At 36.0% G+C, this 25798-nt stretch overlaps 1 protein-coding gene across 1 annotated transcript; it reads right to left on the reverse strand.

Annotated features, from left to right (window-relative positions):
- Positions 1-3131: 3131 nt before the first annotated feature.
- Positions 3132-25765, reverse strand: LOC135695321 (uncharacterized). Its single transcript, XM_089110331.1, has 14 exons — positions 25607-25765; positions 23867-23938; positions 22397-22606; positions 20348-20438; positions 19377-19464; positions 15088-15184; positions 13743-13853; positions 13076-13199; positions 10632-10860; positions 10046-10163; positions 9756-9918; positions 8556-8748; positions 6901-7102; positions 3132-3616 (listed from the first exon to the last, which is right to left on the reverse strand). Exons 1-14 carry the CDS (start codon positions 25659-25661, stop codon positions 3477-3479), a joined length of 1893 nt encoding a protein of 630 aa, XP_088966457.1. The 5' UTR covers positions 25662-25765; the 3' UTR covers positions 3132-3476.
- Between the last annotated feature and the right edge of the window lie 33 nt (positions 25766-25798).

Here is a 25798-nt window from a genome sequence, read left to right on the forward strand (position 1 = left end):
ACCCCTCAATTTGATGAAATTTTGCCATCTGAGGTTTTCTTTTGGCATTTCTTTGAATTACTGCAAAATTCATACTTTTGGTAATTATTAATTAAATGCTCATAAAGATATTCCTACTAAAATAAACGAGATGTTTTAATAATGTCTTCTTAATGTCTACAATAATTTCATAAGCCCCTCCCCTCGTAGAAGCCCCCCCCCCTCGGATAAGCCCCTCTCCAAAAATATAAAAAATAAATAAGCCCCCAGGGGGCGAATTCGAGGGGGGCTCATACGAGGGGGGCTTGATTAGGTGGTAAACCATGAAAATATTTAAACGAAAAACACGAATAGACCTGGGCTTGCAAATGTTTTAAAGCAACTTTCAATAGCATTCCTGTGACTATCGTTAGGAAGGGGGGAGCCTTAAATAGAAAGGGGGTAGAGGCTCCCCCCTTCCTAGCAATAGTCACAGGAGTGCGAATTTAATGGGCACAAAAATGCAAGCAATTTTTTTATCACGTGACCTGCGCGGAGCCAATTTTTTCAAATCGTTATTTGGAAGGGAACTTGAAAATATTTAACGAAAAATAAAAAAAGGTATTGCAAAGTTTTTATTAAAGATTCACTGTTTTTTAGGTTTAGTATAGACATTGTAAAGTAGGTTTTGAATTATTCTTTTTTGCGTTAATAAGCTTATTAGCTATATGTATTTTCTGATCTTTTTTGCCAACGTAAAATAAATTGTTAATGATAATCGTCTATATGTACAATGTTTGCAATAAAGGCGACCACGTTTCAGAGACCTTGGGGATAGGCGGGACACGGGGAAATTTCCCGGTGGGCCCCTTTTGAGTGAGTTTGTGAAACCCAGGACAAACAGCCCCTTGTGAAAGAGATTGCGTGAAATATGAACATGACCGCTGAGAGAGGGACAAGGAGAGACAAGCTGCCCCAGGGCCTCGAGGTCTAGGGGGCCACTTAAAGTAATGAATTCAAATTAAAGAACTGAACTTCAACGAAACGCAAGAAAGTATGCCTACAAATTGTAAAACGTTGTTAACGACTGCAAAAAAAATTGAAATGTATTTCAAGCTAATTAAAAGGGCGTGGCTGCAAACATTTCTGCTCGCTTCGCCCGCAGTGCACCTAACTTTGTGTTTATTTCAAATGTGCACTGCAGCATTGGATTTATTCCACATTTTTTGCAGTCTTAAAGAGACTATGGTTATAGAAAAGAGGATACACCCCAATAAATGAAGCAAATGTCCCTTTAAAGATGATAAAATTGGCATCTTTTTTTTTTCGTGCGTGCACGGTTTCAAGGTACGTGCCATGTTGGGCGACCTGTGGCTTGTGATTGGAGATGTCAAACAAATGAGCGGGCCCCTTATGATCAGTTTATCCTGGCCCTTTTCTTGGAGCCACAATGCCCCTGCCACGTTTCTACTATAAGGGAAAATAGAAACGTTACCAAGAGGGCACTCGGGATGCACCGCACCGCTGTCATGCAATCTAGTACTTCGGAGAAAGAGGAACTATCAAAACAGTCAAGCTTCCTTCGATTCCGAACAAATAATGTGGCTCTCAACCAAGAGCTTGTTTTAACGTTTGTTCCAAATAAATTCAATCGACTTCATTGTACCTACGGTGGATGGACAATTTAATATAAACATGTAAAACTTTTCAGCACACTTGTCATGGGAGCCCTCTTGAAAGTTTTAGATGTTACTGGGCATCGTGGCCCATAAACCTGCCCCAATCGCGACCTATGTATTTCAGTTTCCCTTCAAATAAAACCCCCAACAACTGCTTGGCATGCACAGAATACAATGATATTACACAGAATACAATATTAACGATAACTGCAACAATTCAAAAATACTGGCGGATTCATGCAAGATTTAGACAGAACCAATCATAAACTACATCGCTACAAGTTTCTTTTGGTAAAACATGTCTTGTGGGACGTGTTATTTGCCATTATTCTCCATGGCACATTGACTTCCTTGGCCCTGCCTCTGTGGCACAGCGCGCGCCCATGTTGGATGACCTTGCTCCAATAAACAGAGTCCACAAAAGGGCATTGAGAACAATGTGGAAGGTTTTCGCAGCCCCCTTTGCTGAACTTTTAGCTAGGGGTAGCGAATGCACTACTCATAAGCTAAAATTGCAAAAATTAATTCTGGAAAAATATAAATGGCCCTATTCGGAAAATTCGTATTTTATGTGGCATATATTCCGAACAAAAGATGTAGCCTATAACCTAAAGACTGAAGATCTTGTACAGTTACCGAGTACAAACACATTGACATATGGGAAAGATTCATTATCCGTCAAGGGTGCCATCCTTTCGAACACATTATCTGACTCAATAAAAAGCCCACCAGCAAGTGATCTTTAAGAGATCAATTATTATAAAGTGCACAGGCAATAGTTGCTCATGAAATTTATATAGATAAAGAATCCGTGGGAATCTCAACAGAAGCATACTTTATATTTACTGTGATACTTTTTTGTGCCAATAGTTTTACTTAATTAGTTCAAGCTAGAACTATCTTTATTTTATCCAACTGCAAATAATGTTATCATAAAAACAATAATAAAAATAATAATAATAATAATAATAATTATAATTATACAAATAATAACATAAGCTGTTGCTAGAGCGAAACGCAACGCTGCTATTATAGGAGAGTTGCAAAGGCAAAATAATATGAAATATAGATGAATATATTGTGATTCGCAGTCATTTTATCAAAATTTGATATGTTGTAGTTGATTTTGCATTCAGATCTGAATAGAAGTTTGATTACGCTGTATACCAAACCGGGGGAGTGTCCTGGGAATAGATTGGTTCCCAGTCCTTTCTCCCGTTGACCAATGCGTTGACAGGCCTTTTGGTAAATCGCTTCGGCATATGACCTTGGGGCAATTAGTTGCTAGAGTTGCTTAGTAGTATGCATACGCACATTTACTTACACGAATTACTAACATATAATTTTATAAAATGGATCTGTTTATACACTGGCCTATACTTTACAACAATTTTCACCGAGCAATTGGGATACAATGAAAAATTAAACCTTTTTTAAAATATCTTTTTTTTTGGGTTCCAGATGTAAAAGAAATGAGATAAAAAGATAACCTCCTTTTAATTTGACAGTTAATTTCAATAATTGCCTTTTTGAGTAAAGTCAACATTCAGTGCAACAGTTCTCATATTAAAACAAGTTACGGCGACAAAAATTTACCTATGTTTTCTCTAATGAATCATCATTTTCACTACTTGCGCTTATTTAATTTTCCATTTCCTACAAGAGGTTTTTTACAATTGTGTCGAAAATTTCAGCTTCTGGCAAACAAAAATATGCCTTGAAAATAAGGATGGCATTATTTCAATATGAGTAGAATGCATGTATTCTATCAGGTATTGGTATTCTATCAAGGAACATGAAATTGTATATGACAGTTTGCACAGACGTGAAGTATGAAGATCAGGTGACATTCAACTTGCGATTTGTGGCTTTTCCCTTCTTTGATTTGTTTTCTACCTTTACATGTAGAAATGCAGTCTTCAATACTGTGTCAAGAAATGGTGAAGCTGTTATATCTTGGACAATAACAACATAGTCGCCTAAAAAGAAAATAATACATTTTTTGCATGACATGCATGGAAATATATACGAAAATATATAGTATAAGAAAATCAATAGAAAATTGAAATTTGACATCACTGAAATTTAAGAGCATTTTAAGAATAATACAAGGTTCGAGCTTCACCAAGAATTAAATTTAGAAAGAGGATCGTGCAGAAAAACTCATAACTTTTGTGGTAGCAGGAGAGACATTTAAAATGCCCTATATCCTATCTCTTTTCTCCATACACCCTGTGAACTTTCATGACACCTTGCAACCATATAGATCGGTAGATAAGGTCAAGTGTACATGTAAGTTACTACCCGAGGCGGCACTGGCTGTCGCCGAAGAGGAAATTTGTTATAATTGTAATGCTTCACGTTTACCGTAAAGTGCATTCTTGAAGCTAATTTTTTTAATAAAATCTCATTCCTAAAAATAATATTTGACGGTATTTATCTTTTTCTTTGTTCTCATTTTAAAAAGTTTTACCTTTTGCAACATAACTCCATACATTTTCAAATCTGGGAAAAATGTTTCAAACCTGGTCATAGGCAATAATTGGCACTGTTCGGGTCTTCAATATCGAATAGAGATGTAATTTATGACACTGTCATACAGGGCTGTAGACACTAAAAACTTATTATTGGAGAGACATGAAGGAACCAAAAATACCCAATTAAGCTTTTGGTGTCATTGAGACATGGTACAAAGCACGCGATGAACTTGGGAGCAAATTACAGAGAACTGATTATCGTATATTTTCTATTATAGTGGATAGCAGTCTGTTTCCCACGGACAAATCGTTAAGACAAACTGCATTTTTGAAAATTTTTCCTTACCTTGCCCCTGTCAATTCGTTCCCCTCCCGAATCAATGTTGAATTTAGTGTTCTACAAATTTTGCTTTGGAAATTTGTACTCATTATTGAATCGGGGAATGGAAAATTAAGAGACATTTAAATTTTATTTGAAAGTCTCAACTATTTTTGCCCTGGAATTGTAGATGAATAGCTACTCGAAAAGATGTACTTTCTAATCCTCTATTCAAGGAAGAAGGGGGTGGCTTAATTTTTCCTCGAAAACGCTTTAGTGCTTCTAGAGGTCTGGGGGGATTGCATATTAATGGCAATAACAAAATTTGGCTTATAAGGATTTTGACTTTAACCGGTAAAATCCTAACAGCAAATGACCTTTGGTAGAAATCGGCAAATTCTGACCCTCTGCAAGGGCTACCTGCCCCCCCCCCGGCTACGACACCCCTGTGGTCATTGTTGAGGGGGAATGACAACAAGGCCAACTATTTTGCATAAGTCGTGGTTGATTCTATCAGAAAGATTCCAAGGTGAACTCGGCTGATGGTGACGAAAAACATCACTGCCATATTTAACCAATCAACTTTCTGTTCTCTAAAACCCAAACAAACAACCATTCTTTAGAATCAACATGTCAAATTTACCCCAGTTTCACTTCTTCCCCTTCGGTAGAACTTTTTTGTAAATATTCCAAAACTTTGTTTGTCTGCTCATTAGAAAAACATAAATCCAAAAATAAAAGACAACGGTTTGAAATACTGAATCTCTTGCTAAAACGCCTTTTTAAAAATAGAGAATTTTCCCCAATTGAAAATAACGTAGATTTTGTTGAATATATGTTTGAATAAAGACTAATGTGATGATATACTGGTCTTTAACTGTTTCAACAATATTTAGAGAGGCGTTCATTCACATTTTTGCTTGAAAAGGTGGCCCTAATACACCAATTCGACCTACGGCCTCATTTTGAAAAATTCTTCAAATTCATTTGTACAAAATCTTTGACCTCAGATTCGTATTGACAGCAATGATTTTAGTCTACTTGTATATGCTCACGATATTGATTTTATGACGACATAAAGACTTTACTTTATAAAACTTTATAAGGGATTTGACCGTGATTGGCGACTAGGGGGGTAAAGTTTCCCCCGGAACGATTTTAGCGGTCAAATTCCTTACAAGTTTTCTAACTTCATTTCTCGGTTAAATCTAAAATACAAGCTCAAACAATATGAAAAGTGGCATTCCTTCTTAAATTATGACGATAAAACCAAATCTGAGCTTAAAAAAGTCGTATAATTAAGTTTGGAGAAATTTCCAAAACGAGGTCGTAAGTCGAATTGGTATATTGGAGAGGCGCATTCATCGGAGAGGTGGCGCTGATTAGAGGTAATACGGTATTTATGATCAGTTTAAGTTAAGTAAATACACGAGCGTTATGCTGAGGGTATAAAATCAACATCTTCCTCGCTTCAACGTACTATCAAAGAAATATTCTCTTATTTAAGCCATTTTATATTCCACCTTTCTACGACGATGTGGTCATTAAAGGATCGATTTCTCACATCTCTCCAGTGCTAACATTTTTCCTACCGAAAAATTCAGTCACTATCTTTTTGGTAAACCCATTCTCTTGCGTACAGATAATCGCGCAACTATATATCTGTAATCCGAACATAGTCCTAAGACTAGAAAACCGCTGAATTGGCCCTGATTGCCTTCAAAGTTTAATTATATTCTAGAACCCATTCCATCCAAAAATTAACGCAATAAGCGTCTACCTTGATCGCATGGACAGCATCAACTCACTCAAAAAATAGCAGCCTGATTCATCCAGTAGCTTCAATCTTAGACTTCCCAAAAAAAGAACACATCACATCCGAGCGGCAATCGAATGTGTTTTCTAATAAAAGGAGCTTGATGTCAGCCGCCCATGTATACCTTAGGAGTTGAAGAGCGTGTAATTAAGGTTGTTCAAAGGAAAGAAAGCAAAGCTCAGTTGAAAAATCATAGAAATATTTAAGGAAAGCATAGAGATAACGAAATAGGAGGGCCTTGCAAAAACAAAATCAGAATCGGTTCTCCGACCTTTGAAGATATCAATTCTGTTTATCTTACGAAACGAAGATATAAAATATGATGTACAGTAGATGAACATCAGAGAGACGTATCAGTGCTGGTTGAAAAGAACAAATTTGAACTGCTGTATTTAGTGTAACATGAGCTAAAACTACTCTAAATTCGATATTGTGGAAACCTCACAGTACCTCTTTATGAATATTACATTATTTTTCTAAAAAGATGGTTAAAAACATGAAAAATTGAGCTAAATTTAGATATGATTTTTTTTCCAAAGCAGTATTATAGCTTGCAAAAGAGTGTCAGAAGTTGTGACAATGATTTGGGAATTTTCTTAAAATAATCTTTCAAATATTTCAGTAAAAAGTCTAAGAAACCTCAAGAAGCACCTGGTCTGCAGAATTTTTCTTCCGTGACTTTCTCGTCTTTTCTCTCCTTTTTTCTTTTGCCATCTTTATCCCTTAGATCTCTTAGCTTCTCATTATCTGCTATCGACGAATCTGCTTTGCCTTTCTTTTTTTCTTTTTCAACATGAATGCTAGATGAAACTGATGCAGTTTCAGCCTTTTTGATTCTATCAAAAATATCAAATTATGACAACTCAACCTGAAATCTTTAAAATTTTTGCAATGATTGAAAATTAATTTGAAAATAACACGCTAAAGACAATGTTGCGTGCCTAAGCACTTTACGCTAAACACTTATCAGAGTATAGACATCCAATAATAATAAAAAGCTAAGGACCTTCGTGCGAAAAAGAAGCTGAATTATTTTTCGCTCGAATTATTTTTCTATTTTGCCTTCCGACTAAAGCGCTCGAAAACAGATACTAAGCCGGAATTTATCATATTAAACCGCTAAATTATCATTTTCTAAGTCTTAAAATTAATCTTTTGGTATTACAAACTTTTGGTAGTAAAAATGACTTGGAAAAAAGCAAAGCTCTTCGTCTGACACTCTTCAGAGTATAGAACATAGATCGAAAACTCTACGCTAGGAAATATATATACCCAGTTGAGGATCGAAAGAGGCCAATCAGAAACGCAAGCACATGACTGTTTGGGTGAGAGGTGAAGAGGAACTTGTTCACAAAAGTTAACATTTGATTAGCCAAAAGTCTTTCAAAACGGCTGTAGTTGTTTTTCTTGGGGACTAGTTCTGTTTCTAATACTTGAAGGAACATGTTTTGACGTATCTATGTTCTGACGCTTTATACTCTGAAAAGTGTCAGACGAAAAGCTTTAGTATACTCAAATGTTTGCTCTTTTCAAAGCCAATTTTAAGTCTTTAAACCCAAAAAAAATTATCCCAAATGCAGAAAATACCAGTGGCGTGAATAGGGTGGGGGCAAAAAACCCCTGGAAAGCTTTGGCTTTGCAGGAGCCCCATGGAGTATCTACGTTTTTGGTGATGCCAATGCCTAGCTTCAATCTTAGACTTCCCAAAAAAAGAACACATCACATCCGAGCGGCAATCGAATGTGTTTTCTAATAAAAGGAGCTTGATGTCAGCCGCCCATGTATACCTTAGGAGTTGAAGAGCGTGTAATTAAGGTTGTTCAAAGGAAAGAAAGCAAAGCTCAGTTGAAAAATCATAGAAATATTTAAGGAAAGCATAGAGATAACGAAATAGGAGGGCCTTGCAAAAACAAAATCAGAATCGGTTCTCCGACCTTTGAAGATATCAATTCTGTTTATCTTACGAAACGAAGATATAAAATATGATGTACAGTAGATGAACATCAGAGAGACGTATCAGTGCTGGTTGAAAAGAACAAATTTGAACTGCTGTATTTAGTGTAACATGAGCTAAAACTACTCTAAATTCGATATTGTGGAAACCTCACAGTACCTCTTTATGAATATTACATTATTTTTCTAAAAAGATGGTTAAAAACATGAAAAATTGAGCTAAATTTAGATATGATTTTTTTTCCAAAGCAGTATTATAGCTTGCAAAAGAGTGTCAGAAGTTGTGACAATGATTTGGGAATTTTCTTAAAATAATCTTTCAAATATTTCAGTAAAAAGTCTAAGAAACCTCAAGAAGCACCTGGTCTGCAGAATTTTTCTTCCGTGACTTTCTCGTCTTTTCTCTCCTTTTTTCTTTTGCCATCTTTATCCCTTAGATCTCTTAGCTTCTCATTATCTGCTATCGACGAATCTGCTTTGCCTTTCTTTTTTTCTTTTTCAACATGAATGCTAGATGAAACTGATGCAGTTTCAGCCTTTTTGATTCTATCAAAAATATCAAATTATGACAACTCAACCTGAAATCTTTAAAATTTTTGCAATGATTGAAAATTAATTTGAAAATAACACGCTAAAGACAATGTTGCGTGCCTAAGCACTTTACGCTAAACACTTATCAGAGTATAGACATCCAATAATAATAAAAAGCTAAGGACCTTCGTGCGAAAAAGAAGCTGAATTATTTTTCGCTCGAATTATTTTTCTATTTTGCCTTCCGACTAAAGCGCTCGAAAACAGATACTAAGCCGGAATTTATCATATTAAACCGCTAAATTATCATTTTCTAAGTCTTAAAATTAATCTTTTGGTATTACAAACTTTTGGTAGTAAAAATGACTTGGAAAAAAGCAAAGCTCTTCGTCTGACACTCTTCAGAGTATAGAACATAGATCGAAAACTCTACGCTAGGAAATATATATACCCAGTTGAGGATCGAAAGAGGCCAATCAGAAACGCAAGCACATGACTGTTTGGGTGAGAGGTGAAGAGGAACTTGTTCACAAAAGTTAACATTTGATTAGCCAAAAGTCTTTCAAAACGGCTGTAGTTGTTTTTCTTGGGGACTAGTTCTGTTTCTAATACTTGAAGGAACATGTTTTGACGTATCTATGTTCTGACGCTTTATACTCTGAAAAGTGTCAGACGAAAAGCTTTAGTATACTCAAATGTTTGCTCTTTTCAAAGCCAATTTTAAGTCTTTAAACCCAAAAAAAATTATCCCAAATGCAGAAAATACCAGTGGCGTGAATAGGGTGGGGGCAAAAAACCCCTGGAAAGCTTTGGCTTTGCAGGAGCCCCATGGAGTATCTACGTTTTTGGTGATGCCAAGGTTATTCTTGTTAGGCTGACAACGAATGGACTCTAGATGACAACGAATGCGAAAGAGACCAAGAATTCGCAGATGTTAGATGTGACCAGGCCGAACAAGTTGATGGCGGGACATTGATACTATCATTTGAATGACCAAATAAACATGTGAAATGGAACATTACCCCTTAACACTAAGTCTGCCTTCACTGTCAGGTGACGATCGCAATAACGAACCATGAGCTGCTTGTGGAGGCGGTGGGAACAAAAGTTCACATAGAGAAACTCTGCCGTCTTCTGTTAACACCGACAGATTTGAACTTTTTTCATCATTGTTCCTTTCTTCATCTAGGCATAGAAAATACAAGCCTTTTTGAAGATTTATATTTCATCGTGCGCTTTTAAAAATAGATGAGTAGGACAGGCAAAAACAGCTTCAAATAATCAAATAACTGAAAATCCAAAAATTACATGCCTATGAAAACTTGAGCGCTGGTGGCTTCGTCAAAAGAAAATATTTTTTCTGAAGCTGTCTTCTGAAACCTAACTTTTGTTGCCTCGGATGATGTTGGGTAGGCCTCTTCCTGAAAATGCTGCACAAGGAAAAGAGGATATTATTTTCATCATCATCACACTGATAATATCCACTTCGTAAAAGCACAGATGATGTCAAATATAAACATTTTTCACTATTTTTCACTATTAGACACTATTTTTCTTCTTATCCATATCAACATACCAATGGACAACTATTTAGCAGGCAACGAGCTAAAGGGTGCAAAGCCCTGAAACCAAAGTCTTGTGTGCAAAAAAAGGATGTCTCTTTCTCAGTATTTTTAGACCTGGTTATATGCCTGAATTTCAAATACTTAAGACAAGAAAGGGAGAAATAATATTCCTCTGAAATTTGCACGATCTTCATTCAGCGAACTTTTAAATATGTGAGTAACTCTCGCAGCTTTCCATGAACCGGAGAAGTCTTTTTCTCTTCTCTATTTATTTAAACACTTCTTCTTTAATTTAAATAAGCAAAAACTCCCAAGCAAAGGAAATTTGCTTACCTCACTATTTTGATTATGTGGTGGAAAATGTGACTGTTTCTCAATGTCCGGACTCTGGTCAGTAATAGGCGTCAGTGCAACCTGCTTACTAACAGATTTGTCTCCGTGCCCACTGTCAGTACTAGCAAAACTTAGGTCTGCTTGGATATTGGGTCTTTCAGCTTCTTGTTCAGGCCTTTGCTGTTGTTTTCTACTCTCAATAAGCGGGTATGGTTCCACATCAAAGCCACTGAAACGAAATAATCATTCCTGTGCTTCAAATGACCAACTTTTTAACATGTAGCACTTTGAAAAAACATTTTACTGTTGTCAAACTATGCTGGATTTGACAATAAAATGAATTTATGCCGGAAAACGTGTTTCAAAATGTTTTTTAAAAATGTTTTAAAAATGTTAAAAATCCTTTACAAAATGTTTTTTAATCATTTGCCTACTCTCAAAGGCTCAACTAAGAATATGCATAGACAGGGAAAGAGATAAAATTCGAAATCCTGAAACTTAAGTAGTTTCGATGGTTTTGTGATACAACGGACAATCAATGGACAGCATGTTATAATGGCAATTAGCGGGGAAAAATAGAAAATTATTAGAGGGGGTAAAAATCAGGAGAAACGGGTCACCCAGAATCAAAGCTTGTACCCGATTTGCATGATTGAATCTCAATGAACAACTTCGGTTGTCCTGAGACAGATGAATACAAGTTATTCGTCGAAATTAAGAATTAGGAAGTTCTGTTGCTTAAACAAGGACAAGTTTGTAAAAAAGGAGAAGTTGAATTACAGTTTTTACCTTTTTTTCTCTATATATTCAAACAAAAACATATTCCACCTATTTTTTACATATAAAGTGATTGCAAATAACAATAATAATTTATTTCTAAAATTTGATTTATACCAAACTAAACTAGAATCACGATAGATCGATTACTAGATTTTCTAGACTGGCTATGTCGATAAGAAGATAGTCATTGAAAAAAACCAATTCAGGAAAGACATGATTTTGTACTAGAATAAAAATTGTTTGAATGATTATAATAGAGGTTTTTGAGATAATAATTCCAGATGAGTTTTGACAACAACTGAAACGTTAAAGCCTGGTTCTCATATGTCAGTGATCATCACCGTTGAGGGTCATGTGATGATTGAGAGATGAAAACATCAACTCTTGCGCGTCGCCGATCATCGATCCCAAAGAACCAAGAAAACTTGCTTCTAGCGATCGTCGGCGGCGATAGTCGAGTGAAAAGTTCTTACGAGAGCATTATCTGGGTCTATTGACGATCAATTCTATTTCCAGTTTAACTCTATGGCCACACTTGCGCCGCGAAAAATGGCCATAGAGTTAAAGTAGTATCGTTCAAAAAACATCATATCAAATTCACAATTGAGCGAAGAAATAAGAAAATCTTAATCAATTGTTGATCAATCATGTAAAGGCTTTCAGGACAGGAGAGTAAAAGCTGACTGGTGGAAGAAAATTGCTAAAGGCCACGGGAATGTCTTAAAGGTTACGGTAAACGTTTTCTGGATGAAACAACAATTTTTCGATTCCTTTATATTCTAGTAACCGGGCTTTCCAGGCACACAATGGTACCGTGTTTGAAACTAACAGCAGTTTTGAAAATGGCGGAAAAACCCGGACGCATGTCTCATTCACAACATCGCATGGTACATCTATCTATCACATGTATGGCTGTGTTTATTTAAACAGACTTATTGATAAACAAGCTTCAAGTGACTCGGCCCAGATAACACTGTGGTTTTCGAGTTTAGCTTCCAAGTGCAATCAGTAAAATCCCGTTTTAAGACTCGCAATTCCTGTATATACAGGTACTTAAAAGCTATTTTGTACTCAATCGAATGGCTCAAAAATCTGCACACGGCCGGGACAGATGTCTGGTAACCTTCCTGCTGAAATAGGTCAGATTCTGCTACCTCAAACGCAAGGGTATAAAATAGCTTCTGAAGGTGGTACACTCGTTAAAGCAATAAATTTGCCTGGAAAATATAATTTTACAATATTGCAAATTATTTTAATATGGCGGGAATCGCTACAATCTAGTGCATCGAATTATGTATAGTTTAATCAGATTTTGATATTAGTTTGGCTTTAAGAGAGGGAGAAAACCAAAAATCATGTCAAAAACGTTTACGGTAACCTTACAAGAAGCTAAACTGCGATGCAAAACAATACGAATGTCTTTCCGCAGAGATATGTCGAATATAAGTGGGAGATGGTAGCGGCATCAGCGAAGTATCTCTATTGATTCAAAATATGGGCATACAAGCTGGCTGATGCCTTTTATTAAGTCGAGACACCGTTATCAAAATGAGGCTTTTTTCAGGGTTACACATGATACCAAGGGGCCTCAAGATCGCAGATCATGACAGGCAAGAAGTATATGGGAACCAGGCTTAACTTGAACAAGAAAAAAATGGTCTTACAATGGTGTGCTGAAATAGGTAGCTTCAGGCTGGTCTCCAGTTTCCTCGGACAATGAAGTTCTGGTGGTTGTTGCTGCTTCAGTAGATCTTATACCACCCATGACAAGAAGAAGCCTACCAGATTCTTGAAAAGAAATTTTATAACAAATATTGACAGATAGAGGCAAATACAATGCTAAAAATTAACAAAAAAACCAGCTTGTATCAGCCAAAATAAACAGCAAAATTAATTGAGAATATTTGTTCCAAACTGCTACAACTGCTGTAAGTACTCGATATGAGGCCTCTCTTGTTAAAGCATCCGTGTTTCTCCAAGAATGGAAGTTTGATTTCAAAATACGCGTTGTGGAATCGAGCGTTTTGCTACATCTGTAATTGATATCTAATTGTGCTTTTGGAAGTAGACAATCTCACAGACAGAGCATATATTTGAAACCAAGCTCATATTTAAAAAATGTTTCCTTTTCATTTTATCAGAAGGAAATAATATAGGATATATCAATGCATAAATGTTCAAGATAAGAATCCATACATGACTAGAATGTTAATATGGAATATAAATATTTTTACAGACAAAATAAGTAATGGTTTGAATGAAGAGCAACCTTGAAGACACAAATACACACCAACATAAATACTTTGAAGAAACAGAATTACTCAAACCTACCGTGAGAAACTTCGCCACTACTATTTCTGCAAAATATTTCCAAATCAAAAGACTGGCCTTGCTCTATCTCGATCTCTGGTGCTCCGTTAATATAGATTTCTGTAGCATCAACTAAACAACAAATGGTTTTGCTAAAAAAGTGGCAGAGAGTCTCATCGTTATAGTTAATCCAAACTTATGCACAAAACTATAAACAAACCTTTCAAAAAAAGTTGTAAAATGATTGCTGTACTAACAAAATTTATAAAAGCAAAATTATTCTTGCAATTTAGTAGAAATGCATTCATGTGGAGGGCTCTTCTATCTACTTTTCATCCTTAACATTTTTTTCAAAAACGAAATAAAATATGGCAATCAAGCACCAACAAAGATGGAACATAAACCAACAAAGATGGAACATTAACTAACAAAGAGATTAATTCATATTTAAACCTGAAAGAAATCTAAACAACAGTAAACATTACTCAAATGATAAAAATTATCAAGTGGGAATTGGGGTTGGGTATGACTTGGCTGACGATTTGACGGTCGTGTCTCTCAACAAAACACAAAACAGTTTATAATTTTGTTATCAGAATTTCACAATGTATAATTGTCCCAGTTGCAATTCCATTTAAAATGATTTCAGTACTATGCACGGTAACTTCCATTGATATGCCCAACACAAAATCCCAAAGACTATATGGATGCACAGTATGAAGAACAAGAGATTGCTGACAATTTTGAAACCCTAAAGGAAGTCACTGCTTATCTCGCGCGGAAAGATTATCTATCGTGAAATTCATCTGCTTGAAAGACAAGTCTTCGAAAGACTACAAACAAGTTGGCAAAACACCTTGCTCAGATCTCCTTTTGAAAATTTTGCGAAATCCAAAACCCTTTCTTTCCTCGTATTTTATTAACTTCCATTTCTTCGATGCCTTCATCTTTTGATTAGAATATACACTGCCAGGAACAAACGCAGATTCGTAGCAGCCATGCTGGATCCGTGCAGACAAGTGGCGGGGAAAGAGCCCCCTTTTCAAATCATAAGAAATCTCACTACTTTTACGATACTCATGACGCTTATGACATCAAGATAACAAAGGATTTTTTTATTCTTACGATCCTTAAGACATTTTTATGATGGCGTTTTCATTTGGATTATAAGAAACATAAGCGACACGGACTTAAAAATTATGTTTCTTATGATCGATACGATCCTTATGACTATAGTGAAAACCAGGCTTTTGTGATATGATTTCAAGCAGCTTATTGGTTTTGCGGTGTAGTCAGGTACTAGTAAAAGTAAATAATGACTAGAAAGTAAATTCCTCCTCGTATAGCTCAATCAATAGAGACATACCTTCAGGCCTGCCATTGATCCACATACCGTTGTATGTTGCACCGGAACAATGAACATAGCTTCCCTCGCCATTAAACATATTTGATCGCCATTGTCCCTATCATTCAAAATTAATTTGATAGCATATGTTGTTGTTACAATTTCTTTAGGAGTAATAGTATATGCAGACGACTCGATGAGCGTCCGGCGCTATCATAATGTATGCTTAATGCTACCATAGAGTAGGGTACCAAATGCATTTTAAGCTATTGTATCAGCAAATTTCAGCAGAGTTGAAGGTGTAAATTTTGCTGATCCTGCATTTTCACACTTGTAGTAACGATTATTCACCAGAATGTTCTAGCGGCCTAACATGATCAGTGGCCATTTCTTTAATGATTCAAGATAGGAAGATTGCTACATAGTATGCAAAATTCGCTGTCTTTCAAAATGAAATAAAGTCAAATAAGAAAAAAAATAAACATTTAAATTTTCATTCCTAATGTTATATGTGAAAGGAAGCTTCTTAAATAGTCTGCTTATAGTAAAGTAATTTTTTCGACATAAGCCCTGTTCTCAAGAAACCAAATTAATTCAAGTTCAAAACAATTCTTTTATACATTATGAAGTTGTTGTAAATTCGTGGGCCTTAAAACAGGGGCGGATCCAGTGGGGTGCGAAGGGGGCTCGAGCACCCCTCAGATTTGAGAAAACACTTTTTGGGCATTAAAGCTTATTCTACCGCAATTTTGTTTATTATTATTTAAACCATTTAAATAATACCGGGAAGTATGCACATCTCCTGAAATTGTTATTTCCGCTTCAATGCCCCGTCTCACAACTGTTCAACATTGTTATTTCAGTCCATGCATTGAAGTGTTTTGAAACTCCCCCTGGTTGTCCTGTATAGCATTCTACAGACTCGGAAAGCATTGTCTCCTCTTATATCCAGCCACTTAAGGAACCCGTGGCCTGTAAATTATACGAGTTTCTGCACCCGTGGAAGTGAATCTAGCCAATCACGGTGCCAGGTCGAGGGGTTCTAAACTTTGGCGCGAGAACCCATGGATTTCAAAAATCCAAAACATCAAAGAATACCGACAAACCAGGGGGAGTTTCTTCGCTTCAATCTACAGTCAAATGTATAAGTGGTTTTATGACCAGGGGGAGTTGAGCTTGAACAGGGGGAGTTGAGGTTGACCAGGGGGAGTTGAATTATGATACAGCACGCGACGAATGCTTAGGCGCAAATTTGCAATATGTTTTCGTGGATCTTTTGACGATCTTTACCTGATGCTCGATGCTGTAACGGCAGAACTTGTAAACGCTTTGGTTTATATAACAGAACGGTTTCAAGTTTCAACTCCGTGTTTCACGTCTTATTCATAGACCATGAGGTATGATTTATATTCAGAGGATAAAGCTTGCCCGAGCCCTTGTTATCATTCAAGAACTACATAAAAAACATATCAAAAACTTGCCCTTACTATTATTGACCAAAAGGGGTTTCCTTTTTATACCTACTTATATTCCTGCGAATACTTTTTTCTCTAAGAATTTCAAATACATAAAAATACTCAAAACGCCAGGCCCATAGCGAAACGTTCAGGGCCTTCTTTGTTTGGTTTGGCGTCATATGTCGATGCATGCTGTGTTTGAATCCCTGTGTTCAACTTTTGCACTGCACTTCAAGGGCTTCATTCCACCAGCCACGTTATTTTTTTGGTCAAGCTGATCAAGTTCTAATAAATGGCTGCAAAGAGTCAAAAATTAAATTTTGCTTTGAAAATTTGTGGGCTCGGGCCTTTTGCCACTGCGGGCCATCATATCATATTTGACTACAGTTTCTATACTTTTGTACCCTAAGTGAATATAAAATATAAGAGGGGCGAGCTGCAAATTGCGTTCAATTGGCATAAAAGCTGAAACCAAAAATTACTATATAAATCAAGGCATCCAGGCTTTTTAGTTTATGGAAGACTTTCATTTCATTATGGCTTATTAGCAGGGGTACGGAGTTTGTGCATAGCAACACCCTGGGTTACCAAGCCTTACGTTTTAGAACCCCTCAGAATAATTTCTAGATCCGCCCCTGCTTAAAACATGCACATTTTACCAAATATTAGATGCGCAATGTTGTTCACAGAATGTTTCACTGAACCTTTTTGTCCATGGCTAATGCATGTAGGGAGGTATTTATCCTGAAGCCATGGAATGCTTTTGCAATTGAAAGGAGATGTGAGAGAAATGAAACGAATATGCTGAAAATCATTTGCTACATTTCTGAGGAAGACATATTACGTTGGCAATAGAAATCTGAAAACAAAACACCGCAATTCTCTGAACTGCGATCAGGCATTCAACTGTTATATCTCCTGTCAATGAAAATTGGCGGGCCTATAAACCAGGCATTCGTGTCAAAACCACTAACCCAGGTTCCTGTTTATAAACACAGTTTTTATAAGTTGTATTTATGAAATACTGATGCATAACAAGCCCAGCTTCAACCTAGGTTCAGCTCACATTAAACTTGAAGCAGATATAGCTAAAGGTATAGCCCTACCATATCATCTTATCGTATTGTATCGTATTGTATTGCTTCGTATCGTATCGTATCGTATCGCTTCGTATTGTATCGTATCGATCGTATCGTATTGTATCGTATCGTTTCGTATCGTATCATATCGATCGTATCGTATCGTATCATATCGTATTGTATCATATCATATCGTAACGTATCGTATCATATCGTTTCGATCATATCGTATCGTATCGATCGTATCGTATCGTATCGTATCGATTGTATCGTATCGTATCGTATCCTATCGTATCGATCGTATCATATCGTATCGTATCGTATCGTATCATATCGTATTGTATCATATCATATCGTAACGTATCGTATCGTATCATTTCGACCATATCGTATCGTATCGTATCGATCGTATCGTATCGTATCGATTGTATCGTATCGTATCGTATCGATCGTATCATATCGTATCGTATCGATTGTATCATATCAATCGTATTGATCGTATCGTATCGTATCGATCGTATCGTAACGTATCATATCGATCGTATCGTATCATATCGTATCGATCGTATCATATCGATCGTATCGTATCGTATTGTATCGTTTCGTATCGCATCGTATCATTTCGTATCGTATCATTTCGTATTGTATCGTATCGTATCATATCGATTGTATCGTATCGTATCGATCGTATCATATCAATCATATCGTATCGTATCGTATCGTATCGTATCGATCGTATCGTATCGTATCGATCGTATCGTATCGATCATATCGTATCGTATCGATCGTATCGTATCGTTTCGTATCGTATCGTAACGATCGTATCGTATCGTATCGTATCATATCGTTTCGTATCATATCGTATCATATCATATCATATCGTATCATACATGCAGGGATTTTTAAAATTTAGACTTGACCACTGAGATACAGCTTTGCAAAAGAAATACCAACTTTCACATATTTTGCAGGTTCTAGGCTAATTGCGTTCATACATTCCCTCTTACGTTCTTTTTCTAACAGCTGAATGCCCTTGTGAAGATTGTAAGGTAAACTTGTAGACAAATTTAAGCACATATACCTTTCAACAAGTAACGACAAAAAATATGAGCCTTCTTTCCACTTCCATGTATTTTTGAAAATTTGATCTTAGAAGTTAATATATTAACTTCTGTAAGTAGATTAATAAGTAGCTCGTAAATTAATGTTTGTTTTTCTTCTTGTAAGTAAAGTAGATATATTAAGTAGCTTGAGTTTTTAGACTGGGCACATTGTAAATAAATTCTTCTGCAATTACAGAAATAATTAAAAAAGAAAAAAATTTAAAAAAAATGAGATGAAGGGGACTTTGCTCGAGAAGGTACTTTGTAAGTTTCTTAACATTATCAAATTTTCAGTACTCAGTTTCTACAAGTTTCTCAAGAGTTCAGTAACAATCTGTAAAATAAGTTCGAAACAATAACCTGACGTGGTTTTCCTTTAAACAGCCAAATGAGTGATCAACATTAGCCCGAAAACTTATTTGTCCGAAATGCCAAAATATATTTCCGAAAATATTTACGCCGAAGTTTGTTGTCCAAAATTACATCCACTGAAAATTATTGTACTTAATGTTATGCTTGTGCTATGCATAATACTACCTTGCTGAAAATAGAAATTGGCAGTCGACGTAACTTTGAAAAGGGGAAATTAAGCAGGCCAGTTAACATTTCTTCTTCTTACATTTATGTTTATGATAAACATAAATGTTGAAAATGTAGATATCTAGTTGTACCTCATAAACACTTCCATCGCAGAACTTCATAATACCGTGACCTTGCTTGGAGCCAAACACCCAACTGCCATTGTAAGTCTGACCATTTCTAAGATAAATTGTACTGGTAAGATGACTTTGAAGACAGCCAAAAGAAGCACTATGGCCACATGGCTTGTTTACAGTTATTTCATGAAATTTTCTTGACTTAAGGCCTATTAACATGAAACAAACTAAACCAGGTTCTAATCCCTTATTTTACATAGGATGTTGAAAACAGAAGAAAAACATTAATCTGTAATCTTTTTAAACCACATTATTTGTTCTCGGTTTGTTGGAGCGTTGACTGCGGTGCTGGTTGTGCTTGGTTCAAATCCAGGCACTGAAGAGGATTAAAATGATGAGGAAAGGAGCAGCTCATCCTACTGGATCACTCTGTTGGCCTCAAATAAGTGTCATATTTCTTCCCCTCAGTACGAATCGTACACACGACCCACTGATTTGTATTGAAACACTGTTACAATCTTAAAGTATTTTGAATCCTTAGCCCTTAGGTCTATATTTCGCTATGTATATCTTTAATATTGTCGTCCTATTTGATGATCTTACTTCGCATTTCTAGGAACATTTTCATGAATATGTGGAAATTTTAAGAATTCATTTAACATCAAACAAAACTGTTTGAGAAATCTGTGGGAACTAACTACAAACGTAGGTGTTGGATAGAATATTTTTTACATTCTATCCAACACCTCAAATCTGGTTGGCTGGAACAGAATTGCATCATTAGCCCGCAATCGCCAGGTGAAACAGATACATCTATATCTGGGAAACTAGTTTTAACAACTCTGTTGTGATGCCGAGAAATGCCATCAAAGCTAGCTAGAAAAGAAACCAACTAAAACATAACATTGACACGCCGGTTCGAATAGATCAATGCAATCACTATATAAACGGGTAACAGCTTTATTTTGATCTACATGCAATCGTACCTTAAAACTTCCAACCCATCACCATGCTCTCGGTTCTTGTAAAAAGACCCTTTGTAAACAGTTCCATTTGCGTCAGTTAGTATTCCTTCACCTGCAGAAAAAGATAAATCCCTGTACATAGGCATTTTAACTGAAACATCACTATTTGGTAGTGGGTAAAAACAAACAATACCTAGGCATTGCGATGATTATGATAAAGCAATGAATCACAAAGGAATCCACAAAACAAGAGTTTATAAAAAATGGAACGCAATTGTAAATATAGTATTATAGAAAGGTATATTCGTAGAATTAAAAGAATGTGTGATGGCTAAACCACGAAATGAATTTGCATATGGCGCTCTCAATACAGTAGAAAAATTCAGTGAGGGCACGTCCCCTGGAACAATGAAATGATTGATCATGTGACACTAGCACCCTATCTTTAGAGCTCAAGGTGGATTTGAAGTATAAGACCTACCAGGAACGAAATCAAAGGAAAAAAATTTTGGTTACCATATTTGCTAAGCTACAAGACTACCCTATTCCCCTGCCTACTTGTGCTAATAAGACTAGATTTGCCAGTGGGCAGCCATCTCTACCAAGTGACTGTTAAAGCACAGCTGTAAAAGGACGAAGGCGCTAATCATCTTGTGAGATAGATGCACAGAAATGGACAAATGTTACCATACCGTGACAACCATAGTTTTTTAAAATGTTATTCGGTCTAAAACTTTTCAGCGACCAAAAAAGTACGTGTTCTGATGTAACAACAAAGGTCAGGCACCTTGCCACATTTTTTAAATTTTCCTTGTCCAAAGGCCGGTTTACACAAAAGAATAATAAACAATAATAATACAATTTTCAGCACAAAAAATTATTTTTTAATGGCGGTCGAACGTTCAATGGCCGTTGCCAATGAACATCAATGAAAGAGGCCAATTAAAGCAAAAGAAATAGCAGTGCCACACCGAAGCCATTTTATCTTGTTATCCGTGGAAAGCTATCTATGAAAAATTGTCTGGAGGCAGAAGAAACCAGCTACCCAGATTGCAATTAGAAGGATGCTTTTATTATATATAAACCTAATAACAAAAGTATTGCAAAAAATTTGGATTAACTGTCCTCTAATTCAGGGTTATCGTGTTCGCACCGATGGAGATACTTACTGATCACTAATCGACTTTCCTAATGGTATAATAATTGCAATACGTTTAAATTCAGGAATAGACAAAGTATTTTCATGTTGCATTCGAACAGAATCTATTCAAAAAAAGTATTTTGGAAAAATGTATTTGAAAAAAGGCCCTTTCTTTTGGCTATAAGCTCCTGTAGTCCTTACATTATAAACATGTTGTCGTTCATTCGGGATTTTCGTAAATAAGTAATGGGGGACTGCGAATTTTTTAGGTTGAAAAAGTGACGCAACTTTCAATACCTTCTATTTTGAAAGTTTGGAAAGATATTTAATGAAACCGACGCCCCTTCTTGCTTTTGTGTTAGCTTCTTCTCAAAAATAAATCCCAGGTGATCATTTTCAAGATTTTTATCAAGATCATTTGAGCCTAAGAAATGGGGAGGATGCTGTCGCTTGCTTCTTCTACAATCAAATATTGCCAAGCCCAGAAACGCATCCTCTCAAGGTCCCTATTTAATTCCTTAGCAATAAACTCGCATCTTTTACAACAAGAAATAGGGATGTGTCATCAGCAAACATCCTAACATCGCAGTGGACACCATCATTTAGTTCATTTATACAAACGAAGAAAAACAATGGTCCTAGTACTAAAACTTGCGGCAATCCTACTGATAACGTAGCCCATCGTGAGTTTTTTTCATTTGAAACCAAATTATGTTTTCGATTTGCTAAGTAGCTCCGATTCAAGGCAGGAAGGTTTCCATTTATGCCACCTTATGCCACCAAAAGGGTGTCCACCTTAAAAATATGATAGAGTAACCAGGCCTTTAAATTAATCAAAGATGAAAATACAGAATCTCGCCAAAATACAAATCCTATAAAAAGCAGTCGATTGAAAGGTACTAAAACTTGAAATAAAAGAATCAACTTACCCTCTCTTCTATTCTCCTTCCATTCTCCCTCATAAACTGACCCATCGCCATATTTCATAACCCCATTTCCATGTAGTTCCCCTTTCATGAAATCTCCTTCGAACGTATTTCCGTTTATGATCCATTTTCTATGTCCAGAGCCAGACATCTCACCATTTTCAAACTGGCCTTCGTAATAGCCCCCATCTTTCATGATCAACTTTCCATGCCCTGGTGAATCATGAAAAGGTAGTTGATTAAGCAGTTTCTACCTTTATTTCTACCACTAGATGGATGTGTCTTTTTCAAAAGTTTTGTTTCTCTATTTCTTCATAAACTCTAGTAACTCGAGTTGAAAAAGCATCTGGGAAAAAGCAACAGTCGAATGTAATTATTGAACAAATGTTTCAAACACATGTAACAATTTGTTATTGTTGTCATTGCCCACGAAAATTGATGCTTTTTCTGTTTACTGTTAGTACAATATATAATAGCGTTCGAGACAGGTGAGTTTTTTTTTTAAATTCCAGAATATCAGGTGTGTTCAAGTTGCTAGCTTTATTAGACTAAAAATGCTTCACGATATCTTATAGACTTTATGGGGGGTAATTGTTATGGTAGCAGTATACTGGAAGGACCGTTTAGAAGTTTTCAAAGGCCTTAGGTATACCTGAAAGAAGAGGCCTCCCTGCGAGCAAAGATGGCAGCCAATTTTTGAGACCATGCTCTCAAGATAAGCTTTCAGAACATTTCTTGCAGTCGTTTTCTTGCAATAATTTAAAACATTTTGCTATTTTAAGGCATGCTTTTAGTGAGTTCGATTAATTCGAGTCTTAGAATGGAATTCATTGCTTTATAAAGGCCCCATAGACCTCTTATTCCTAAGAAAAAAAGCAACAAGAGGACTATTATTTTCTTCTATTCTTTTTCTTTAATTTTATTCCTTTTTCTTTAAAACATTGAAACGAGATGAAATGAGATGAGCTTTAAAACAAGAGATGAAAAAATCTTCTTATATCCGATATTACTAGGGTGTAAATATTCAGAACCGTTTTCTATAAGAAGCTGAAATATGTAAAATTTGAAGAAATTTACTGAATTATCAATTCTGTTAATTCAAGCATAGCCCCCTGCCCCCTGTAAACCTTTCCTTGCATGAGAGCCTATCAAGGGTAATGATGTTTCGCTGTGTTGATTGTTTTGGAAAAAGAACTAAACCATTGGATAACCTTTTCATTGAAGAAATACTTTTTCAATTTCCTTCACCTGCCTAGCCTCATTATTGTCACACTCACTACAGATGATTTTCTCAAATATTTTCAACAGTGGCATGAAATACAAAATATGGGATTATGTGAGCAATGGGTTGTGGTTGCCAAAATTTAGCTACTTTTCCAAATTTTTTTATGGTTCTATATATGCAAAGTGGTTCATAACACACATTACCAAAATACTTTGAGTCCAATATTTAAAAGATGTATGAAAACATACCATGTTTTTTGCCTTTCATCCATTCTCCTTCATATCGAAAGAATGCATTTGGATAGTTATAAACACCAAAACCTATAGTAAAAAAACAATAATAGTGCAAATGACTCTACTATTGCAATAGAAAGCATATCAGATAAGCAAATGATAGAAAGTAGAAAAATCAAATACAATATTAAATATGTATTCTAAATTGCTTTTCAATTTCCTGCACCTCAGTTTTGTTTAGACAGTCTTCTTCTCCAAATGTATCAAATGCTGCTGGATACATTTTTGGTAGGCTACTTTTTTCATATGGTTCTTTGTTGCATCTTGCAAAGCATTTGATCAAGAATGCAAATTACAGTTTTGAAGATTTCTTATGCCTTGTGGATTGAATTCTTCCTAGTTGCCAAAAATGGATCACTTCATATTGTTTGGACAGTCAGGCCACAAATTACACCCTTTCCAAAAGTTAGCTTTGTAAATTCTACTGGTTTTGCTGACGCAGTGAAAAGTGAGAATAAAGTATTAAATTCTTCTCTATATCGCTTGGCAAGACTCTGGTCAAAAGTATAAACATATTTGTTCACCTTTTCCTGCAAGCTTCTTTGGGGCATTGAAAAAAGCAAATACAGAAAATTTCCAGCAAACATAAGTTGATTGCAATATACTGTCATTATACAAAAACAAAAACCTCAACATAAATTTTGAGATAAAAAGTCTGAAAAATCTAACAGTTTTCCTAAAAGAAATGATGGGGCCAAGCTTTGATTAGTCTTAACACATCAGAAATTGAACCATTTTTTTTCATTTTCTCTACATATCATGCATTTTTTTCTGTTTAATGCTTGTGAGCTCATGGTACTGGCAGTAAATGGCCCATTTCAGTAAACCTGTTGTAGCTGCATCGTTTCTAAAAAACTGACCACCCCAAGAACAGCCTGAACATTCCAAGGACGACTTAACAACACAAATCGGCATATGATTTAAAAAATAATTTGGTCAATCAATCAAAATTAACTTTTGGGCAGGTTAGAGCCTGATAAGTCTAATGCTGTTGGTGTTGTTACAACCAACTGATCTTTTGCATGCCAAAGGTGTAAACAGGGGGTTTATACATGTGAAGCAAGTTTAACTTTCTGACTCCCTTTGTGCATTCAAGCAATTTCCTGTTGTTTTGAAGATCTTTCACATTCAGTGACAATGATTGATGTGATTTCTTAAAGAGTGTTCAGCCACTTAATGGCTTGTTCTTAGGGTGTTCTTGGGGTGCTCAACCTGTTCTAGGGGTGTTCATTCTTTTAGAAACGACGCTTGTAGCTGATAGGTATGATTGATTTTCTTATAAAAACTATACAGGTCTCTCAGGGGCTTAATTCACAAAAAAATACTTGGGATTATGGCTTATTAAAGGGAAGGGCTTATTCGTGGGTGGGAGCTTACTTGGTAACAGTCAAGAATATTACCAGGTCACTGATCAGTATGCTTAAAAATAATCAAGGTTATTCGAGGTTTAGAGCGCTTATTTCATAAAAATTACATAAGAGTGGAAGCTTATTCGAGGAGGAGGGGGCTCACTCAAAGGTGGGGTCATGTTCGAGGGAGGGGGCTTACACGAAGGTGAGGTCATATTCGAGAGAGGGGGCTTACTCGATGGTGAAGGCTTACTTGAGGAGGACTTACGATGATAAAAAAACTTTGATTGGAAGGAAAGTTTAAGTTCAGTTTTTTATTTAAAGTATGTGCAAATGTAATAACTACCTTCCCTGAGTTGGCTTTTTGTTTCTCCGGTATAACGTGGCTTTGACGAGAGCATTTTGCTCCCTACTAGCAAACTAGGAACGTAAATAAACCACTGGTTCTGAAGAGAAAAAAAGGTGGAAAATTCACTGTTATCGAAGTAGATGCTGTTGCTGCTGCTGTTGCTGCTGCTGTTGCTATTAGATACAGAAC

The sequence above is a fragment of the Rhopilema esculentum genome, chromosome 2 (genome assembly GCF_057945365.1).
Source record: "Rhopilema esculentum isolate cy_ngs chromosome 2, ASM5794536v1, whole genome shotgun sequence".
Classification (NCBI taxonomy): Eukaryota; Metazoa; Cnidaria; class Scyphozoa; order Rhizostomeae; family Rhizostomatidae; genus Rhopilema; species Rhopilema esculentum.

What these genes read in the sequence shown, in the direction of transcription:
- LOC135695321 (XM_089110331.1), bottom strand. Translation starts at nt 25,661, where the DNA reads ATGCTCTCGTCAAAGCCACGTTATACCGGAGAAACAAAAAGCCAACTC. An exon ending in GATCAATGGCAGGCCTGAAG is followed by an intron (nt 13,854 to 15,087) that starts GTATGTCTCTAT and finishes TTTGTTGTTTAG; the next exon opens with TTGATGCTACAGAAATCTAT. An exon ending in TCTGCAGACCAGGTGCTTCT is followed by an intron (nt 7,103 to 8,555) that starts TGAGGTTTCTTA and finishes GAGTTGTCATAA; the next exon opens with TTTGATATTTTTGATAGAAT.